At 34.0% G+C, this 22,388-nt stretch overlaps 2 protein-coding genes across 7 annotated transcripts in view; both read left to right on the top strand.

Moving 5' to 3' along the window:
• The window catches only part of nitr3d (novel immune-type receptor 3d), a 150,558-nt gene extending 138,342 nt beyond the window's left edge, over positions 1–12,216 (top strand). For 2 of the 6 annotated variants that reach the window (XM_087258700.1, XM_087258699.1), the window contains exons 3-8: positions 7,418–7,473; positions 7,750–8,103; positions 8,372–8,410; positions 9,075–9,200; positions 9,341–9,375; positions 11,421–12,216. In XM_087258700.1, the coding sequence (XP_087114826.1) occupies positions 7,428–7,473; positions 7,750–8,103; positions 8,372–8,410; positions 9,075–9,200; positions 9,341–9,375; positions 11,421–11,531 (711 nt within the window). In that variant the 5' untranslated portion in view covers positions 7,418–7,427 and the 3' untranslated portion in view covers positions 11,532–12,216. 6 annotated transcript variants of the gene reach the window in all.
• Positions 12,217–18,077: 5,861 nt separating this feature from the next.
• Positions 18,078–21,659, top strand: nitr3b (novel immune-type receptor 3b). Its single transcript, NM_001007211.3, is given in 6 exon segments — positions 18,078–18,142; positions 18,300–18,355; positions 18,683–19,036; positions 20,038–20,172; positions 20,882–20,916; positions 21,268–21,659. Coding segments are annotated over 5 exon segments (693 nt in total). The 5' UTR covers positions 18,078–18,142; positions 18,300–18,309; the 3' UTR covers positions 21,391–21,659.
• Positions 21,660–22,388: the final 729 nt, after the last annotated feature.

The following is a 22,388-nucleotide window of genomic DNA, read 5'->3' as shown; positions in this document are numbered from 1 at the left end:
AATATTCAGCTTAATCTGCAATCTAAAGACTTAACTAGGTTATTATGTTTAATAATTTAGGATAATTAGGCAAGCCGCTGGACAATTGATTTGTTCTGTAGACAATATAAAAAAATCTTTTATAATTTATATAATGTTTAAAGTAAAAACTGCTTTTATTCCAGCCAAACTACAAGAAATTGTTTGTTTGTACCTGCGCACGCTTTGGAAGTTTGACAATTTTCCAACCACAGGACTGACCAAGTGTTGTGTCTTCACACCTCCATCTGAATCAAAAACACACATGCACATATGTCAGTGTCAAAAATAACCCTCCTATGTGCACTCTTTCCACTAACCCTCTAAACTTTTAGATTAAAACATTTATTTTAAAAAATGTGTGAAGTAATAAATGGAGTAATATATAAACTTTATATTTCCAATAATTGATTAGTGTTATAACAACAAAAAATGTATAAAAACTGCATAAACATATAAACACATGATATATTTAAAAATATTTAATTGTGTTTTCAAGAATAATTTCTTGCTACACTTTTTTGCTAGATTCAAAAAATGAAGCCTTTGTATTTGCTATGACCTGCATTACGTGCATGATGTACTTTGTGTTTTTCAAATCAGCTATAAGTTCAGATTTATACGACATGGCTGTTGAATACTTGCATCTGGTTGGTAAAATAGGTCCAGATAGGTCTTGACCACATTAAAGTTCTATACCACTCTGCTGAATGACTTCAGTTCTAAAGTCAAAACATAAAAAAAATATGAGATATTCAAGAAAATACAACTGAATGTTTTTTTTTTTTTTTTTTTTTGCTATTAATTCAAACCAAGTATTAAGCATGGGCAATATGGACTATATATACATACATACATACATACATACTGTACATACATACATCTATACATATATATATATATATATATTAAGGGTGTAATGATACGCATATTCGTATTGAACCGTTCGGTATGAGACTTTCGGTTCAGTATTACAAACTAAAATATTCAATTCAGACTAACATCTAAAAGATAAATGGGAATAACTACAAAATGTAATGTTTTCAGTGCAACAACACTTAACATGGCATCCCAAATGACGTGGCAGACAACATTCTGCCTTCCCCGTTGCAGGGCTCGAAATTGCGACCATTTTGGTCGCATATGTGCCCGAAATTTTATCTATGCGACCACAAAATATGTTTGGGAGCATTTCTGTGAGTGTTTAAAATTGTTGTGTGCGACCAGTTTTTACTGCAAACTGTTCACCACATGCCACCAATTTGGGAGACATTCACGCACAATGCATCTGTAAGCTCTTTATCTGCACTTGAAACGCGAAATTTTCTTTATCTGCACTTGAAATCACTATCCCTTGCTGCAGTAAACAAAGCCAAGTCCGTAATGCTTGCCCCGCCTTAGCGCTCTTCTTATTGGCCCACCACTGCTCTAGCACTGAACGCGAATGATTGGTTAATATCAGCTATCAATCACTTAGTCTTGCTTGGGATGACAGGGAGAGCTACTACAACGAAAAATTGTAATGCGCTGAAGATGAGAAAGAAGATAACACTGACAGATTTTGTTCTAAAAACCATGGCATCTAAAGTTAAAAATAATGACACACCTTAGTAGTGATCATGGGCTGAATGTTAATCCACCATCTTTTCCAAGAGTGGTAGACTTCCATTGGCTTCAAGTCCGCTATGAAAAGTCTGTGGGATGGAATTTTCTGGTAACTGTTTGCCACATCTAGCACGAGAGCTTCTGTGTAATCCCTCATATAATCGCCAGTTGCTGTCCGCCGTGCAAGTGGCAGCTACATGTCAAATTTAACACCATGTACACCATCGCAAATGGGCTTGCACTGAGTAAACTAATATCGCTACTCATAAAAAACTATATTGCTATTAACATGACGTATGCATATAATAAGGTACAGTATGTGTCAAAAGCATCAGTGCGATATCAGACAGCACTTGTGAGAACAACACGGTTATACCGTTAACAGATTCATTTAGGCAGTGTGTGCAGGGCCGGTGAGCGCTCTGTGTCTCTTTTGGTCACTCATAAAAAATGTTAATCACAGAAATCCTCTGTCTTTTTTCTTTTTTTGCTGTATCGAAAACGTACCAAACCATGACACCACTGTCGTATCGAACTGAACCGTGATTTTTGTGAACCGTTACACCCCTAATATATATATATATATATATATATATATATATATACACATACTCATCTTTTGGTATTTTCTTTGGTATTTTGATTAGTGTTGATTTCAAATGCAATAAATATGTTTGTATAAAACTTGTAATAACAGTGCTTATTGGTGGGTGCGACTAGATTTTGGCTGATGCGCCTACATTTTAAAAGTTAGGAGCACCGGTGCTACCAAGCAAAAAGGTTAATTTCGAGCCCTGCATTGTCATGTTAAACAGTAGATCATCGCTTTTGAACTCAAAATATCAATTTTTTAAAGCATACACTCTTCTCTGTCAACCTGCTCGTGCTGGCTCCACCCCTGTTGCCCCAGCAACCCTGGACCCCAAGTTCCCCCAAGTTCCTGTTTACATATTCCGCAAATGCATAGAGACTCCTGGATGCCCGCAAACGAATGATAGTCTTCCGGAAATCGCACGTCTCCCCCCGGTCCTTAAATACGTTGCACACCCCTCTCCACCACATCCCTTTCAGCTTTTCAGGTATGTTGGGCACAACTCACCCCTTCTGCTCAGGTATATTGCACGCACATGCCTCTACCGCTCTTCAGATATGTTGCGCGCACACGCCCCCACCGCTCTACAGATACGTAGTGCACCATCACCGCCACCAAGAGAGTGGTGGAAAAAAAACAACATCTGCTAAGAACGCTGGATCAGACAGGCCATTTCTACAGATTCGAACAGGGCAAATCAAATCACAGAGGCGATCTGCACTTTTATAGCTGTGGATATGAGAGACCTTAATCGGTAGTAGTAATTTAATGTTTTAAAAAAAGTTAAATGTAATAGAGCCCCGTTACATTATTCCTTCATAAGCCCATTTCCGTCAGATAATACCTGCATTCAGATCCACTAAAATGGCAGGTGACCGTCAAATCAAGCAGATCTGTGCTGTCTGAAGAAAAGGTGCACACTCATCTTTCTAAAAATAAATAAATACTTAAAAATAGATTGAAACTGAGTTCCATAAAAACTTAATTTTTATTTTCTTTTTATTTGTTTAACTAAATTATTACATTTATTTTTATAGGACGCTTTTGGGTTTTAAGTATAAAAAAGGATTTGTTTTATTTGCTGCTAAGCAGAAACCCTGGAAGAATAGCTCTACCACTGTTTAAAGTCAAAAAAAAAAAAAAGATCATACTATTTTGATGTTAGTTTTATTACATAAAAATTTTTAATCAGAGGAATCCTCTGGCTTTTTTCTTTTTTTGCTGTATCGAAAACGTACCAAACCATGACGCCACTGTCATATCGAACTGAACCGTGATTTTTGTGAACCGTTACACCCCTAATATATATATATATACACACACACACACACACACACACACACACACACACACACACACACACACACACACACATACATACATGCATACATGCATGCATACGTACGTACATAATAATAATAATAATAATAATAATTTTTATTTATATAGCGCCTTTCCAGAGCTCAAGGACACTTTACAAGGAATGCAACAGAAAGATAAACAAACATACATGAGGTCAAATATAACAAACTTGAATAACACAAACAAGACCTAAGAGACATATGAGCAGGATAGTGGTGGATCAGATTAAGTGGTCAGTTTGGTAGATCAGATGCAAAGCATTCAGAAAATAAGTGAGTCTTAAGTAAGGATTTGAATTCAGAGATATTATTAGCAGAGCGAAGTGAGTGTGGTAGAGAGTTCCAGAGTTTGCATTTACATTACATACATACAAAATTTCTGTCTGGTTCTTTGATTGGCAGATAGCCATCTGATATTTTGCAATATCAGCACTTGTAAGACTTCTTCAATCTTTCGTATTACTCTGCCTACATGAGTGGCAAGCAGAGGACTACAGTTTGACAAATATTGTAGCTGTCGGACAACATAATGTACTTCTGAGGCTTTTAGGTGACAATGTAGTTGTTTAGATTTCAACTATGCAGTTTATTTATAAAGATAATGCCCATTTAAAATATTTATAATTTCGGTGATACATCGGCATCCTGAGCAGAGTAAAGACAGTTGACTTAGTCCTTCCACAACATGGAGACAGAGAGCGCATAATAAGCCATTAGAAAAAACCTCAGAGCAAAAATACAAACTACAGCTGATCAAATCATGATAAACCAGGTAAGTGGCATTCTTAGTCGATCTCTCTCTTTTGTATGTTGTAGTGTTGTATTTTTACCATAGTAATTGTAGTGTGTTGAGTGTGAGATGGGACTCACATATTAGGAATGTATTTATTTTGTGTTGAGTTACTTTTTGGTTAGCCATTTTTTATTTCTAATGAGTCTCCTGTTTTTGTTACTGCAGACTAGTTTAGTAAAAAGAAAGAAAGAAGTAATGACCGCATGTGTTTACTGGTTTTCCTTATCGCAAACACAACAGTCATCTGTTAATGTTTGCATTGCTTTGGCTTTTCGGGGTTAATTATTGTGAACTCCCGATTGCGACAGAGAAAAATCTTTGGGAAATCTCTGTAGACTGATGGCATTTCATGCCGTTCAGCCTTATAATCTTAAATTGTGAACAAAATCACCTGTTTTGTCATCATTTTAGACATTACACTAGAGAATCATTTAATTACTAGCTCTAAAATGATGTTGGTGAATTAGTATGTGGATGAATGGAAAAAGAAACTAGTTCTTGTGGCTGATCTGGTTACTGCAGGCCATGGGAGATGTTCATCTTACCTTTCATGTTCATCAAACCAGTCTGTCACCTGGCTTGCTGTTTATTGGTGCATTATAACATCCACATGACTAATATCCACATAGAAGATGCTAACGATACATTAGGGCTCGCGTTTATGGATTTACTGCATTCACTTGATGCAGTAATGGTCAGTAATGGATAAAGCAAAATGTTGTTGGTCCAACCCATCGCAGGGGTCACCAATCTTGGTCTTGGAGGGCCAGTGTCCCTGCATGGTTTAGTTCCAACTTACCTCAACACACCTGCCTGGATGTTTCAAGTATACCTAGTAAGACCTTAATTAGCTTGTTCAGGTGTGTTTGATTAGGGTTGAAGCTAAAATCTGCAGGACACCGACCCGGCCCTCCAGGAACAAGTTTGGTGACCCCTGGCTTAAAGCATACATTAGATCTAATTCTGTCTTATTGAATTGAGGTCATTGATGTAGACATTATACCACAAAGTGATGATATTACAGACCACTACCTTTTACTATAAGCTGTGTTTACCTGAAATTAGCAGATCTGCACCGATATATTGCCCTAGTAGAACTTTCATTCATTGAAATGCACCCGCAAATTACCTTAATGTAGTTACCAGCAGTATGGATGCCATCTTTACTAGCACACTAAATACTGCAACTATAAAATTAAAAAAACTCAGCAGTGAATATTAAACCACACTAAACTGAGGTGATCTGAACTGAACTTAAACTCTGAAAACTTAACTGACACTGTTTCAAATCACTATAATATTCAATGTGAAGCTGCTTTGATAAAATCTACATTGTAAAAAGTACTAGAAATAAAGGTGAATTGAATTGAAATTATCATCCTGATACACGACACCGCCTTCGGGATACAATGTTTGTACCACTGGGTGCACATGGTCCTCCAGAATGCTTTGGTAGTCCTTGGCAGTGATTCACCCATCTAGCACAAGTATTGGGCCTAGAGATGTCATGATATTGCTGCCAAAACCATCACTGATCCACCCCCATGCTTCACTCTGGGCATGCAACAATCTGGGTGGTATGCTTTTTTTGGGCTTCTCCACACCGTAACCCTCCAGGATGTGGGAGAGACTGTGAAGGTGGACTTCAGAGGACAATACATGCTTAACATAGTCCACAGTTTAAATTTTTTGTTGCTGGCACTATTGAAATTGTCATTTGCCATTGGCACGAGTGACCAGAGGTTTGACTATAACAGCCCGGCCATGTTCATTGACCCTGTGAAGCTCCTGATGAACAGTTTCGGTGAAAACAGGAGAGTTGAGGTACATTTAATTCTTCAGTGAGTTGGGCAGCTTAAAATACAATCCAGGTTAGCACCTGGACATCCCTTACAGACAGCTTCCTCTTGCATCCACAGTTACTACTTTTGGATGTAATTTGTCATTCTTGGTGGTATTCTGACATTATTCTGGATATTGTTGCTCTTAATACATCACAAAGACCTGCTGTCTTGGTCACAGATGTGCAAGATTAGATGTGCACATTAACAATATTATAATTCTTTTACAATAATATAATTTTTTTGAACTCTGATATGTCACTCACAATGGTAAAGGATATAACAGTTTGCTTTTTGATGCTTCTTGATTCGAGAATTATAGATATTTGGACTAAAACTCTAAGTAAGAAATGCATGTTGTATGCTCATTCTTACATAAAAACTAAGCTGGATGAGATGGAGGTGATTAAAGTGGTTCTCGATTATAATTTCACCTTTGACAGGTATATGAGCATAAACAACATCAACAAAGTTACCACTAAGTGTCTTTCTATGCATATACAGCTGTTCAACATCAGCTGAGCCCTTTTAATCAACTCATATCTGCTCATTTTAAGACTTACTGACCTATTATAAGTGTCTTTTGTAGTGCATTTTGATTAATTGCATGTTAAACCCTTCACTCCTTTCAAACATTCACTCGCACCTTAAGTTCACCTCTTGCCTACTTAAAATAGTTTTAAACAATGTTGTCGGCTTTAAAGTGCACTTGCACAATAGTAATCAAACTGCCACATGATGTAATATTTAAGTGTGCATTTCTCATTTTATCATTTAATTTGATCACTATACATGTTCAAGCGTCTATTAAGAGAGATTCTTCTAAACAAAGCTGGCTCTGCCCCTTTTTTTTTTTTTTTACATTTCCGTGTCTGATATTTGACCACTGTTGTGCATTGAAGAGGAAGCAGTCTGTTGTTTAACTTGTATTGTATGGTGGTTTTCTGAACTGAACATACTGGACCTTATCTGTGGCTCAATCAATATTAAGTGGGCTGTAATATTAAGTTTTTTTTTTTTAATAATACATTTCTCCTGACGTTGTACAGTAAGTAGACCATTTAAAATGTTTTTCATTAAATTAATAAATGTAGTAAAGTACTTTTGTTCAGATGTTAGAGATATACAAGTTGTAACTTTAAAATTTAATTTTTTTCGTGTTCCAGGTTGTTTTTTTTTTTTGACATGTTTTTTTTTTTTTTATCAGGTGCTGCAAAATGAGCTTACAAAGTTGTTTTACCTTCTTTCTCTTTACCTTCGCATGTAAGTTTAAAATGTTGGGTGATAATGACAAAAAAGACCACAATTAAATTTATATCTGTCAATATTGATGATTATCATAATTAATTCCAAATCTCTGTTTATTTCAAAGTTAAAGGCAGACTTTCTGCTGAGTGAAACTTTTAAAAACCAAGAAATTAAATATGCTGTGAAGCCTAAACATTTATAAAATGTGTTTTGTTTTATGTAATTTTTATTAAGCTTTGTTTTAAATTAGTTTTGTGTCATATTTTTATTTGATTGTTTTTGTTGTCTTAGATGGGACCTGTGAAGAAGATTTTATTCACCAGCAGCCACTGGTAGTTGCTGAACTTGGAAGCAGTGTGACTTTACCCTGTTTTCACTCTGATGACTTTATAACCACTATTTCATGGTATAAACATTCAGCTGGCAAGAAACCTCTTCTTATAGCACATTCAGCTCCCAACTCAGGAAGAGTTACATATCAAAATACCTTTAACAACACTAATCGATTCTTTATAACAATTGCAAGTGGCTCTTATAATTTAAGTATCCTTCACTTGGAGAAAGAGGATTTTGCAACCTATTATTGTGCTAAGTTTTTCCTGAACATCATGATGTTTGGAGAAGGAACGATTCTGCTACATAATGGTGAGTTAATGACAGATTTTGCATTCTAAAATGTACATAACCGTTTATAAGGCAGTGTTTACTGCAGTGGTTCAAGCTGTAGTATTGCCGAATGATTCAAAAAATTTTATTAGGATGATGTTGTAAAAGCTATGTTTCTAGTTTAACCACCTTCAGCAAATGCATTGCAGTTTAGCATTAATATTAAATCAAAAGTAATTCACACAATACTTTATTAAATGATTTAATAACCATATTTTGCTGTGATTACAAATGAATTTGTGACAAGAGAAAGACAGAAAGCAAGAGAACCAAACAAAGAGACAAGGTAACAGTTCGAATACTCTTTTATTCCTTCCATTACTAAAAACATTCACAAATATACACATCAGTCTACAGCCTGGAGTTTCTTTAAACTTTGCATTCAAACCTTCCTCAAAGTGAACGTATGCCAGAAATATTTTTAGTTTGTTTATTAGTAATTATCATTTCTATTTCATAGTGGTTCAAATAAGCCACTATTAAGGTTAAATATGTTTACTTAGAGTTTAATTCTCCCATTCCACCCTTTGTGTGGGAAATGATGTACGGTTAGTATGCATGTTTCCACCCGTTTTGTGTGTACGCCACATTTATAGCGAGACCCCACATCTTTATTAGCACTTTTGTGCGTTTTGGAATTTGTATTGTGCCTTTTAATAGACATTGTTTTGCAATAAAAACAAATGCCTACACCTTAAAAAAATATGTGGTTCCACACAATTGATACATGTTGTCCCAACACAAATTGATTGTTAACCGAATAATTTTGACATTCAAGTAGACTTAACATAAAACAATTAAGATGTCCCAAAAAACTTAAGAACTGTGTTGTTTTAACAAATTTTTAAATAAGTAGTTTGAACAAGCAGCACAAGTCATTTGTAGAGTGTATGATGATTTTCAGATGTATAGCATATTAATGTATTTACAGAATGTTGTATGTCTTTCAGAAACGAACATCATCATCACACCTAAATCCTCGTTTTGGAGTCCAGTCGTTCTGATCCTGTCTGTAATAAGTGCAATATCCATTATTGTGAACATATTTCTGATGATTTGCACATATTGCAAAGAAGGTAAGTACAGTATGTTATATAATAAATACAAATACTTTACTCATAGTATTACTATTACTTGTTACCTACAGTGACAATACATTTGTTTCTGACATTCAGATCAGTGATCTGTAATTTAACAAAGTTATTATGTTCCACAGATGCTTCAGAACAAATTTTAAGTCGAGTTATTCAGGTAATTATGTTTATATATTTTTTATTCTTCTTTAAACTTTTAGAGATTGAAAAATATTTTATAGTAAGGGTCCTATTTTGCCTGTGTATTAAAAACATAAGAAAATCTGAATGTGGATAAATGCAAAACTGTAGAAGCTAGAATACAATTTGTTGATCTTTCCAAATTTTATCTTAAATCATTTCCTACACCTACTACATTTCAAACTACATTTCATTTAAATCCCTTAAATATGCACAGTAGTGATAAAAAAAATATAAGGTAAGTAAAGTTGTACATGTTTTTAAAACATCTCGTATACTGCATAAATGTGCTTTCATTTATTAGTATTAAATATAATATTATGGAATATCATTACAATGTAAAACAGATGCTTTGCATTTAATATATTTAGAAATATCTATTTTTTTGTAATGGCAAGCATAATTTTAAGCTTTAAGTACATTCATAACTCAAGTCTCTTCAGAATTCACAACTTTGTTCTATTTTCTGGTGTATGCGTGTGTAAAATATTTCCCCCTTGGGGCTTGCTAAAGACAGATGCTGCACACATCATCTAGTTTCAAAACTAGTTGTTTTGAAACATTGTGTTTGAATGTTCTGTGACATGAATAAAAATTACAGATGTACCCGACAATGAAATCTGATGAATGGTTGAAATGTTAGATAAGTGTTTGCTTTTTCTAGCGTTTCTGAAAATAATTATATTTAGCAGAATTCATGTTTGTTTCATGTTCCAAATTTAATTTGACTTCAATTTTAGGTGACCGTCGTCAATTTAAGTCTGTATTTCTGATTAGGAATGGGTCACATTTTTCAGTCATGAGTCAATTTAGAGTTTTGATTTATATCTGATCCCATACTCTTCAATGTTTGCGTTAAAGAGTTTTAACGCCCCAAGTTTGCGTGTGTTCTTACAGACACGATCTTAACATTCTGAAGTTAGTCACAGGATTAACTAATAATAAATAATATGAAAAATACTTGGTGTAATTACTGTTCTTACCTTACTGTGAGGGTCGGGGTTAGGATTGGAGTAGTTGTAGACCTTAATAAAATACAATTTAATACATATAGCTTCGCCAGGTGCGTCTCTTCAAGCAACAACCTTTGCTGCCTTTTAATTTGCTTACACATACTAAAAGTATGTACTACTTTTGTGAAGGTATATACTTGTGTAACAGAAGATTATGCAAGCTTTGAGACATACTACTTCCTCATTAACAGATCGTTTTGTTGCTTTGTTATGTTCCCTATCAATCATCTCAATATCATCCATATTTCTTTCATATTTAATTACTTACCTTATTGGAGAAGCAGCAGCAGGATAGTCTGCCTTTCGAGTCTTTCATGCAGAGAAATCTCTTCAGGTCTTTGGATAATTATTCATTCAGAAGTTTATTTCCAAACACGTCTTGATATGTTCACAGTGTTGCTGTAGTTGAACTATAACGCGCAAAAACACGATTTAAATATTTTTCAGTTGGCCAGATATTAATAAACAGTCATTCAAACAGCTTTACCAAATCCTCTCTACTTGACAGTTCATTCTGCATGTCCGCCATGTTTGTAGTTTGTTTTTTGTTTTTTTTACCCGAATTTATAATTCTAAACAAATTCACGTCCAGCAATGTACTGTGGGCAATATTAGCAGTTATGGATGGTTCTACACTTTTATTTTTACTGGAAATCGTACACTAATCGGGCACCTTTGACATGCTCTTTTCAACATACTATGGTTTGGGACATACTGGTTCTATTTTTTCTAAAACTATTTAGGACAGATAGTATGCGAATAGGGATGCCACTGCCTCTTCTGTGTAACAAGAGTCAGAAGCATAAAATTGTGCAGCGCCACCTTGTGTATTGGGGTGTTATGTCAGTAATTGTACACATTTGCTCTGTTCATCACCTGTGAATATCAGTTGGACATGATCTTTAAAAAAAAAAAACTGACGATAAGAGCATGATATAAACATCACAGTGTACACAAAGAATACCCGTGAAAATCCACTGATAATATTTCTCTTATTTGTTCTCTGCAGGTTGATACAAATTACTTCAATTATGTTGCCTTGCAAAGCTCTTCAGTGACAACTAGCCAAGAAGAAACTATCTGTGTTTATACACAGACCAGTAAGCACTTTATGAGATAATTGCTGCTGTAGATTATTGTGGTTTTTATTGTGGTTGTTTAGGTTTGTTAATAATTTTACCAGTTCACACATTACATTTTCTTTTTATAATTTTGATTTTGGTTAATTGTAAATATTTTTAGTCTATAAATATCAGCACAATGTAAACCAATAGAAGTTATTTTTGTCCCTCTTTACTCATTTTGACTCTTTTTTTCTTGAGCTTTATTATCATCCTCAAGCTTAAAAAAAGATTTTTTGTATTTTAATATTAAATATTTAGTGATTGAAGCTAAAAGAATGTAAATGATCATATGCATTTGTTTTTATTGCAAACCATGTCTTGCAAACCATACAGATGGCTGATAAAGATCAGGGCATGGCTAAAATGTGTGTGGACTTAAGTTGTGGTCAGATATTGATGAAGTTCTTATTGGTCAGTTGCAATGTCTCAGTATTTGGGCTTTGGTCACATGGTCAAGGAAGAGGCAAAGTTGGATTATAAACTTGCCGTCTCTTTTATTTTCTTCTCTCGCTCTACTTTCTGAACCCCCCCAACCCCCCCGGGCCCTCTTTTTCCTATTTTACATTTAAGCTGAGTACATTTGATATTATGTGCTTTTATCATTTCATGTTATTGTTATTTTGTTACTTATTTAGCATAACCATAGAAAATTGTTGTGAATAAATCATTTTATTTTTAAAATATTCTGTGAATTATTTAATTTTGATATAACTTTACACTTAATTGCTCCATATTACAGTCACATAATAGCAATGCTCTCCCACAATTTTAGCTGTTAAAACTGCCCTTATTTTTGTATTTGGTATAAGATTGCAAATGAATAGTTTGATGGTTGAGAAGTGCAAGTTTATTTTAAGGATTCAACAGAAAGAATAAATGGTTAAACTTTTGCAATACATTTTAATTAGTACATTAATATCACTCAAAATATTCACAAACTTGAACAAACAATAAACAATACATTACATTACATTGCTGGGTATTTATTCATCTTTGTTAAAGTTAATGTAAAATAATGTAAAAAAAAAATTCATTGTTAGTTGACTTTTTAACACACTGCACAACTCTTATGTTGTGCAGTGTGTTAACAAGTTAACTAATAATGAATGACTTTTTTGTACATTATTTTAAATTATCACAAATGAATACTTTAATTTGACAACAAAAATTTTATGAATGCATTAGTAAATGTTGAATTGTGATAAAAATGCTGTACACGTTAATATTAGATTATAGGCAAAATACTTTTACTTATATATCATTAACTACTGGAATCTTATAATATGTGTAGCACTGGAGGTTCACTATATAAAACATGAGCGTTTAAAGATCCAGCCGTTGCACCACATCAGAGGCCTTTACTTTTGAAGTCTTTTGAGCTGCATATTCACCACAAACATCCACAAGCACATGCATTGTCAAACTGATAAAAGATGAACAAGAAACCTCATGACTTGATTCTAAGACTGATAAAAACCCTGGTAGTGAGTCTACTACCACAAATCAGAAAAAATTCCAAAAAAAAACAGACAAAAAAGAAAGTAGTGATTTCTAAATTTGACTTATTTCATTGCAGACAATTCAACAAGCATTTAATGTGTTCCTCATCATTTTCATTGTTTTTTTTTTTAGTTTTATAAACTGTATTCCAATATTGGTTCTTGCAACACATTTAAAAAAAAAAGTTGAAACAGTAAAGCATTTACCACTTTGTAATGTTGCCATTCCTTTTCACAAGACTTAAAAGACGTTTAGGGACTGAATACACCAAGTGATGAAGTGTTTCAGGTGTAATTTTGTCCCATTCTTTCTTTAAACAAGTCTTAAGGTGGGCATAACGCCCCATTCAAACAGGGTTGTCAGCGTCAACGCTTCCCATTCACTTTGAATGGGTGACGTCAAGCGTTGCCAAACTGCATTGTGGATCCATCGGCGCCGCTTCACAGGCATTGCTCGCTGCAGAAGTTGGGACTAGCTCAACTTTTCAACCGACGGAAGCGTCAGCCAATCTGATCGCTGTATGCAAATACACCAGCTAGACAGTGGCCTATTGCTGACTGAATTTCATTGGCTGACGCTTCTATGACGATCGCTCCACCCCTAACTTCAGACGTGCCCGTCAAGCGTAGAAGCTGTAGCCCCGTGTGAATGGGGCGTAAGGATGGTGTCTTCATTGTTGTAGAATTTACTACACATTCTCTATTGGAGTCAGGTATTTTGTATTCTGTTCCTCTGCGGCCAGTACTTTGTAATGTGTACAGAATGTGGTTTTGCATTGTCTTGTTGAAATATGCATGGGTGTCTCTTGAAAAAAGGCAGCATATTGTGCTCTAAAATCTCTTTGTACTTTTCAGCATTAATGGTGCATCACAGAAGTGCAAAGTTACCTTTGCCCAGGGCACTGACACAACCCCATACCATGACAGACCCTGGCTTTTGGACTTGTTACTAGTAACAGTCTGGATGATCTTTTTCTTTGGTCAGGAACACATGGCGTTCATTTCTCCCAAAAATATCTGAAATACTGATTCATCTGACCACAGAAATCATTTCCACTGTGTGATGGTGCATCCCAGATGCCTCCAAGCTCAGACAAGTCGACAGCGCTTCTAGACACTGTTAACATAGGGCTTCCTTTTGACACAGTACAGTTTTAACTGGCATTTGTGGATGTCATTATGTATTGTTGTACTCAACAAAGGTTTGCCAAAGTAGTCCTGAACCCATGTGGTGATATTGCTTATAGATGAATGTTGATTCTTGATGCAGTGCCGCCTGAGGGTTCGGAGATCATGGTAGTTCAGCTTAGGCTTGCACCCTTGTCCTTTACGGACTGAAATTTTTCCAGATTTCTAGAATCTTTTAATTGTGTAATGCATTGTTGAAGATGAAATCTCTAAATGTCTTTCTTTCATTAATTAATTTTTCCTCCCTTATCAGGGGTCGCCCCAACAAAATAAATCGGCAACTATTCCGGCATATGTTTTACACAGCGGATGCCGCAACCAAGTACTGGCAACACCCATACACTCTTATACACACATACACACACACACACACACACACACACACACACACACACACACACACACACACACACACACACACACACACACACACACACACAGAGAGAGAGAGAGAGAGACAGAGAAAGGCCAATTTAGTTAAACCAAATCACTTAAACTGCATATCTTTGGATTGTGGGGGAAACTGGAGCACCCTGAGGAAACACACACAAACATGAACATGAAAACTCTACACAGAAATGCTTTCTGGTCCAGCTGGGACTCAAATCAGCAACCTTCTTGTTGTGAGGCAATAGTGTTAACCACTGAGACGCCGTACCACCTGTTTTTAAACATTTTAATAATTTTGGTCGGCCCATTTTTTTTTTTGCTCCTAGAGTACTAGACCTTTGTTGGATGCTGCTTTTATACCAAATCATAATTACAATCACCTGTTAAAATCACCTGTTTCAAATCACATCATTATTCAACCAATTTATCTGATTTCTAGCACTACATTGCTCCTGTCCCAACCTTTTTTTTTTTGGAATGTGTTGCATGTCTCAATGTCAGGAAAATATGTATATTTACAAATGAAATGAAGGTCACAAAACATGAAATATGTGGTGTTCATATTGTCTGAAATAAAATACAAGTCAAATAATAATTAAAATAATAATTATAATAATGCAAATAATTATAATAATAATAAGTTTTATTAATAATGAGCTTTTCTCAGACTCTAAGCACTTACAGAAGCATCAAAATTAAAAATTTAAAAAAGAAATCACTACGTTTTTTATTTGTGTTTTTCATACTTTCCCAACTTTTTTCTGATTTAATAATAATAATAATAATAATAATAATGCATTTTATTTAAAGGCGCCTTTCATGACACTCTAGGTCACCGTGCAGGACAGCTTGAACAATCAGTTCAAATAAAAACACAATAAAAGTCAATAGAATACAAACTTTTTTGAAAAATGCAGTCGGGTTAAAGTGAATAAGCTGCTCTAAACAGATTTGGGATTGTACTATCACAAATCCCAAACTCAAGCGTAAACTAATCTTTTGTCTATATAAGTAAAATAAAATCTGATAAATAGAGCTCTATTTAGAGGCCACAGTGTATGACATCATTTCCTGTAGAATGGCTGACAGGAAGAAGATGCTCAGTCTAGAACTGATGTGGTGAACATCAATGGAAAAATTCACTTTAGCACCGATTAAATGTTTTAATAATATTAATATAGTAAATACTGTGCATGTATGCATTTATGTTATCTTATATGTGATTGTTTGTTTGTACCTGCTTACGCTTTGCAAGTTTGACAATTTACCAACCACAGGACTGACCAAGTGTTGTGTCTTCACACCTCCATCTGAATGAAAAACACACATGCCATGCACATTTGTCAGTGTCAAAAATAGCTCTCCTATGTGCACTTTCCCCCTAACCTTCTATCTCTTTCAGTAAAGAACATTTATATTTAAAAATTTTGAAATAATGCATGTAGTAATATATCAAATTTATATTTGCAATAATTGGAATACATAAATTAATTTATATATATATTTATATATATATAAATTATATATATATATATATATAATACTTAATTGTAATCTAAATTACTCTTTTAATACAATTTCTAGCTAGAATCAAACAATTAGGCCTTTGTATTTGCTGTGACATGCATTACCAGATGTCCTTTGTGTTTTTCAAATCAGCAAACAATAGGTCCAGATAGGTCTTGACCAGAATACAGTTCTTTATCACTCTGCTGAATGATTTCAGTTCTATCACAATCAGAACAATTTTAAAAAGGCTTTAGATGAGATGAAACTAGTCCTAAAAATCATACAAATGTCTTAAAATGCATCTTCTGAACAACATCTTTGGGTGTGGTATAAGCAGAATAATTGATTACACAGAGTGTTTTTTTTTCAATGAGGTGATGGTTATGGCAATAAATTAAACCAAATAGAAGGCATGGGTGATATGGACTTGAAATTATGTCACTATTTTATGGTATTTATTGCGATAATAATAATGTAATATCGTCGATAAACCATATGTATCCACTGAGAGACAACAAAATGTCCTGTATCTTTAGAAAAAAAAAAATATTTATGTAGTATATCTATGTGTGTGTCTGTATGCACACACATATATATATATATATATATATATATATATATATATATATATATATATATATATATATATATATATATATATATAAACAACGTATATGTTACTTTTATTTAATCAGCTATTTTTTTTCCTGTACACGCCTCTCCTAAAAGACATTCAGATGATATACAAGAGGAATTTTTGTGGAAAAAAGTAACTTTAGGTCAGAATTTGCCTGGGGTTTCAATAATTTTGGGCATGTCTGTATACAGTAACTCAAATAACCACTTGTTACAACTGAGGTATGCATAAGAGGATCTCTGAATGAACAACGCGTCCAACCTTGAGGCAGATGGGCTACAGCAGCAAAAGACCACACCGGGTGCCACTCCTTTCAGCTAAGAACAGGAAACTGAGGCTACAATTCACACAGGCTCACCAAAACTGGACAATAGAAGATTGAAAACACATAGCCTGGTCTGATGAGTCTTGATTTCTGCTGTGACATCCGAAGGGTGGGGTCAGAATTTGGCATCAACAACATGAAAGCATGGATCCATCCTGCCTTGTATCAACGGTTCAGGCTGGTGGTGGTGGTGTAATGGTGTGGGGGATATTTTCTTGGCGCACTTTGTGCCCATTAGTACCAATTGAGCACCGTGTCAATGCCACAGCCTACCTGAGTATTGTTTTTAACCATGTCCATCTCTTTTTGACCACAGTGTACCCATCTTCTGATGGCTACTTCCAGCAGGGTAACGCGACGTCATAATGCGCAAATCTTCTCAGACAGGTTTCTTGACCATGACAATGAGTTCACTGTACTCAAATGACCTTCACATTCAGCAGATCTCAACCCAATAGAGCACCTTTGGGATGTGGTGGAACGGGAGATTCACATCATGGATGAGTAGCTGATAAATCTGCAGCAACTGCGTGATGCTATCATGTCAATATGGAACAAAATCTCTGAGGAGTATTTCAAGTACCTTGTTGAATCTATGCCGCAAAGGATTAAAGCAGTTATAAAGGCAAAAGGGGGTCCAACTTAGTACTAGTAATGTGTACCTAATAAAGTGGCAGTTGAGAGTATCTGTTCATGTTAAGCCTACTGGCCTATTAGAAGTGTTATTGGAGTGCATAATGCATGTTAAACCCTTCACACCTTTCACACATTCACTCGCGCCTCGAGTTCACCTCTTGCTTACTTTAAATAATTTTGAACAATGTTGTCAGCTGTAAAGTTTAGCCACAAAATAATACAAAAACTCATAAATTATTCTAATTTCAGTTTGCATGTTAACTTAATCACTATGCAGGTTCAATTGTCTGTGAAGAGATTCTTCTAAAGGAAGTCCGCTCTGCCCTTTTTGTTTTTTACGTTTCCGTGTCTGATCTTTGACCACTGCTGTGCTTTGAAGAGGAAGCAGTCTGAAATTAGATACTACCAAACCAAGGTTGTACTGTAAGTAGACCAGTGAAACTGTTTATTTTATTTTATCAAATTAATATATGTGATGAAGTACTTCCGTTCATATTTTAGAAATATAAAATGTGTAAATTAGAATATTTCATTATTTTCATGTTCCAGGTTTCTTGACATGCTTATTTTTTTTTCTCAGGTGCTGAAAAATGAGCTTGCAAGATTGTTTTACCTTCTTTCTCCTCACATTTGCATGTAAGTTTAAACTGTTGGGTGATAATGACAAAAAAATACCACAAATACATTTATATCTGTCAATATTGATGATTATCATAATGTCAAATCTCAGTTTATTTCAAGTTTAAAGGCATTTTTTTTTTGCTGAGTAAAACTTGTAGAAACCAGAAATGAAATATGCCTTGAAGCCTAAAAATGTATAAAATGTGTTTTTGTTTTATCCATATGCATATAGTTTTATTGTGATAATTTTTGTTTGACCATCCCTAATTTTTAATAAGCTTTATGTTAAACTTTTTTTTTGTTTGTTTCTTACTGCTTAATTGTTTGTTTTTGTTGTTTTAGATGGGACCTGTGAAGAAGATTTTATTCATCAGCAGCCACTGGTAGTTGCTGAACTTGGAAGCAGTGTGACTTTACCCTGTTTTCACTCTGATGACTATGTAACTACTATTTCATGGTATAAACATTCAGCTGGCAAGAAACCACTTCTTATAGCACATTCAGCTCCCAACTCGGGAAGAGTTACATATCAAAATGCCTTTAACAACACTAATCGATTCTTTATAACAATTGCAAGTGGCTCTTATAATTTAAGTATCCTTCACTTGAAGAAAGAGGATTTTGCAACTTACTATTGTGCTAAGTTTTTCCTGAACATCATGATGTTTGGAGAAGGGACAATTCTGCTACATAATGGTGAGTTAATGACAGATTTTGAATTCAGAAATTTACATAAAGTTTGTATATCTGTGTTTACTGCAGTGGTTCAAGCTGTAGTATTGTCAAATGATTAAAGAGATGTTATCAGCATGATCGTGTAAAAGTTTCAGCCACCTACTGCAATCATATACCAATAATGGAAATAAGTGCAGTTAAAATTGTGTGACTATTGCAATATGGAGCAGTAATTTACAGAATGCTTGTAAATTAAATAAATAAATTACAATATTTTGCTTTGGTTACAATGAAATTAGTCACAGAATAAATGATTGAGATGATAAAACATATGAAATGATGAAACATATATAATATTATTCCTTTCCATTACTAAAAACGCCAAAACTGTACATTTCAATTTCGGCCACTCTTTGTAATCTTACACAAACATTGAAAATAAGTGCAGCTAAAAATAACAAAATATGGGGGAGGTTGTTGCTAAATAGCAAAATAGATCAGTTTAACTGAATATAACTGAGTATATATATATATATATATATATATATATATATATATATATATATATATATATATATATATATGTGTGTGTGTGTATATGTGTGTATGTGTGTGTGTGTGTGTATATATATATATATATAAATTGTACCAAAATTTTATATTATAGTTACTCTATTAGAGGAGTCACTGTTTGAATCCTCTTTTATCTCTTTCATAACCACAAACAACATAAACAAAAAGTGACCAAAAACCCAAATTGGAAACATTCACAAATACAGTAAACATGTCAGCTTACAGGCCTTGGGTCTCATTCACTGTATAAAACTTTGCAAAGGAACCTTCCTAAAAGAAAACATAAGACAAAATATTTTTTGTTTATTTATTAATGATTGTGGCGAATAAAATTATATTTAAAGTGGTTTAGAAAAGTCAATATTTAAGTAAAAGTTGTTTTCTTATACCAACCCCCCCAAAACACAGATTTTCAGCCTTGTATTTACAGAATGTTGCTTGTCTTTCAGAAACTGACAGAAATATCAGCACATCTGTTTCAGCTCCATCATTTTGGAGTCCAGTTGTTTGTATCCTGCTTATTATAAGTGTAATATCCATTGTTATGAACATAGTTCTGGTGATTCAAAAGAGTCGCAAAAAAGGTAAATAAACATAATTATATGAAATTGTAAAAATTCATAAAGATAGATAGACAGACACTTACTGATTTTTTTTGTGTGCATGTTTTTACTTTACGGATCATCAAACAAACTGAAATATTAGTCAAAGATAGTACAAGTAAACACTTGATGCACTTTTGAAATTAAGGTTTTTATTATTAAGGGAAAACAAAATAAAAAACTACATAGCCCTGTGTGAAAAAAACAAGGTTTGCCCCCTAAATCTAAAAGCGGGTTGGGCCTCTTTTCAAATATTTTCAATAGCTTGCAATGAGTCTGTTACAGTGCTGTGGATGAATTTTGGCCCACTATTCTTTGCAGAATTGTTGTAATTTAGCACATTGGATGGCTTTTGAGCCTGAACCACCTTTTTAAGGTCATGTCACAGCATCCCATTTAGATTAAGGTTAGGGCTTTGACCAGGCCAGTCCAAAGTCGTCATTTAGTTTTTCTTTAGCCATTCAGTAGTGTTCCTGCTTGTGTGCTTTGAACTCAAGTTTGCCTCAGCTTGATGGTTGGACATTCAAATGAATATTTCAATTTGCTTGATGATCAGAAACATTAAAGTTTGATAAATGTGCAAAAAAAGGGGGAAATAGTAAGGGGGCAAACACTTTTTCACACCACTGTGTATATGGTATTCTACTTAGACATTCAGACCAGTGATCTGTAATTTCATTATGTTCCACAGAAACTACAGAACAACTCAGAAGCCAGATAAATCAGGTGATTATCAATCTACTAATAATAATCATTATTAATAATTAATCAGGTAATTAATAATTCCTTCAAATTCTAGAGAATAATACATGTTTTACAGGCATGTTCTTATATTGTCTGCATTTTGACATAAATTATTTAACTTTAGGAAAATACTTGTGTATTTTTTCTCAAATGTTTGTCTTTTTTAAATAAATAAATATATGCTGAGTTTTAAGCATTATCCCATTTATTACTACATTCAATGTCACATTCAGATATCATTACTTTTTAAAATACAGGTATTTTATGTAACAGACAGTGTGAAAATTCGCTCAGTGGCGTAATTTTATTACTTTATATTTTCTTCCTCTGCAGATTGAAACAGATGACTTAAATTATGCTGCCCTGCACTTTTCCAAGACAAAGCCCACCACCTCGAGAAGATCTTCAATGAAAACCATCCAGGAAACCATTTATTCAGAGACCACAGTACATTAGCTGAGAACATTACTAATGATAAGAAAGTATTGCTGTTGTTCTTTCACAGTCTGTGTTGTTGTTCAAGTTAATTAACAAGTTCTTTATGTAGCTTTGTATAACTTTAATTTCAGTAAATAATTGTATATATTTTTCATCTCTGAATATCATAAGAAGTAACATGAATATAAATAAAGTTGCTGCCTGGAACTGTCCATTATTTTCTATATCAGTCCTTTTGTCTTTTGATTGTTTGCTGGTGCACAATAAATGTCCATGCTATTAATGTTATTTCTGTTTCATTCATACTGTACGCTAGAGGGTGCCCTGATGCATAACCTACATTTTCTACATATGCATTTGTGAAGAAGACGTCAGCTACTCAAAAACTTACCATATTTGCTAAAGCTCGTTTCTTTTTTAACAATGTTTGCTCAAGGTATTAAACTCTGCTTTAATATTATGATGCAATGCTAATTGACCTAGCCTTTAACACGTGAATATTACTGTATAGAATACAGTTATATATAATTATAGAATAATCTTTCTCAATCTTGCCATCCTCCCTGTGTCACCACAAGTATATGGTTTGCATATATTATCACATGGCCCTGTTTTTTTTTATGGTCAAACTTGTGCTGTGTGTTTATCATGTTACATTAAAACCAGTTTGCAACATCAAGCAGAATAGCAAGCTGTTTGTACAGCTCAAAATCAATAGAGGTGAATGAGACCAGAAGTCTTAATTCATTTAAGTAATGACTACACAGCAAAAAAATGTTTTCATTTCCAAGTGTTTTTGTCATGTTTCTGGTCCAAATATCTAAACAATTCTTAAATCAAGAAATAATTTCTAGACAAGCAGTAAATATAGTCTTGTTTTCAGAAATATTGAGTCAAAATGAAGTTAAATAGGTAAAATAATCTGCAAATGGGGAAAGCAAAATAAGCTGGTTTTTCTTTTGAAACAAGATTATTTAGCTTGTTTTATGTAAAAAAAAAACTCACTTAATTTGGAC

Source organism: Danio rerio, chromosome 7 (genome assembly GCF_052040795.2).
Source record: "Danio rerio strain M-AB ecotype USA chromosome 7, GRCz13ab, whole genome shotgun sequence".
NCBI lineage: Eukaryota > Metazoa > Chordata > Actinopteri > Cypriniformes > Danionidae > Danio > Danio rerio.
This window is presented reverse-complemented; position numbering and strand designations above follow the sequence as displayed.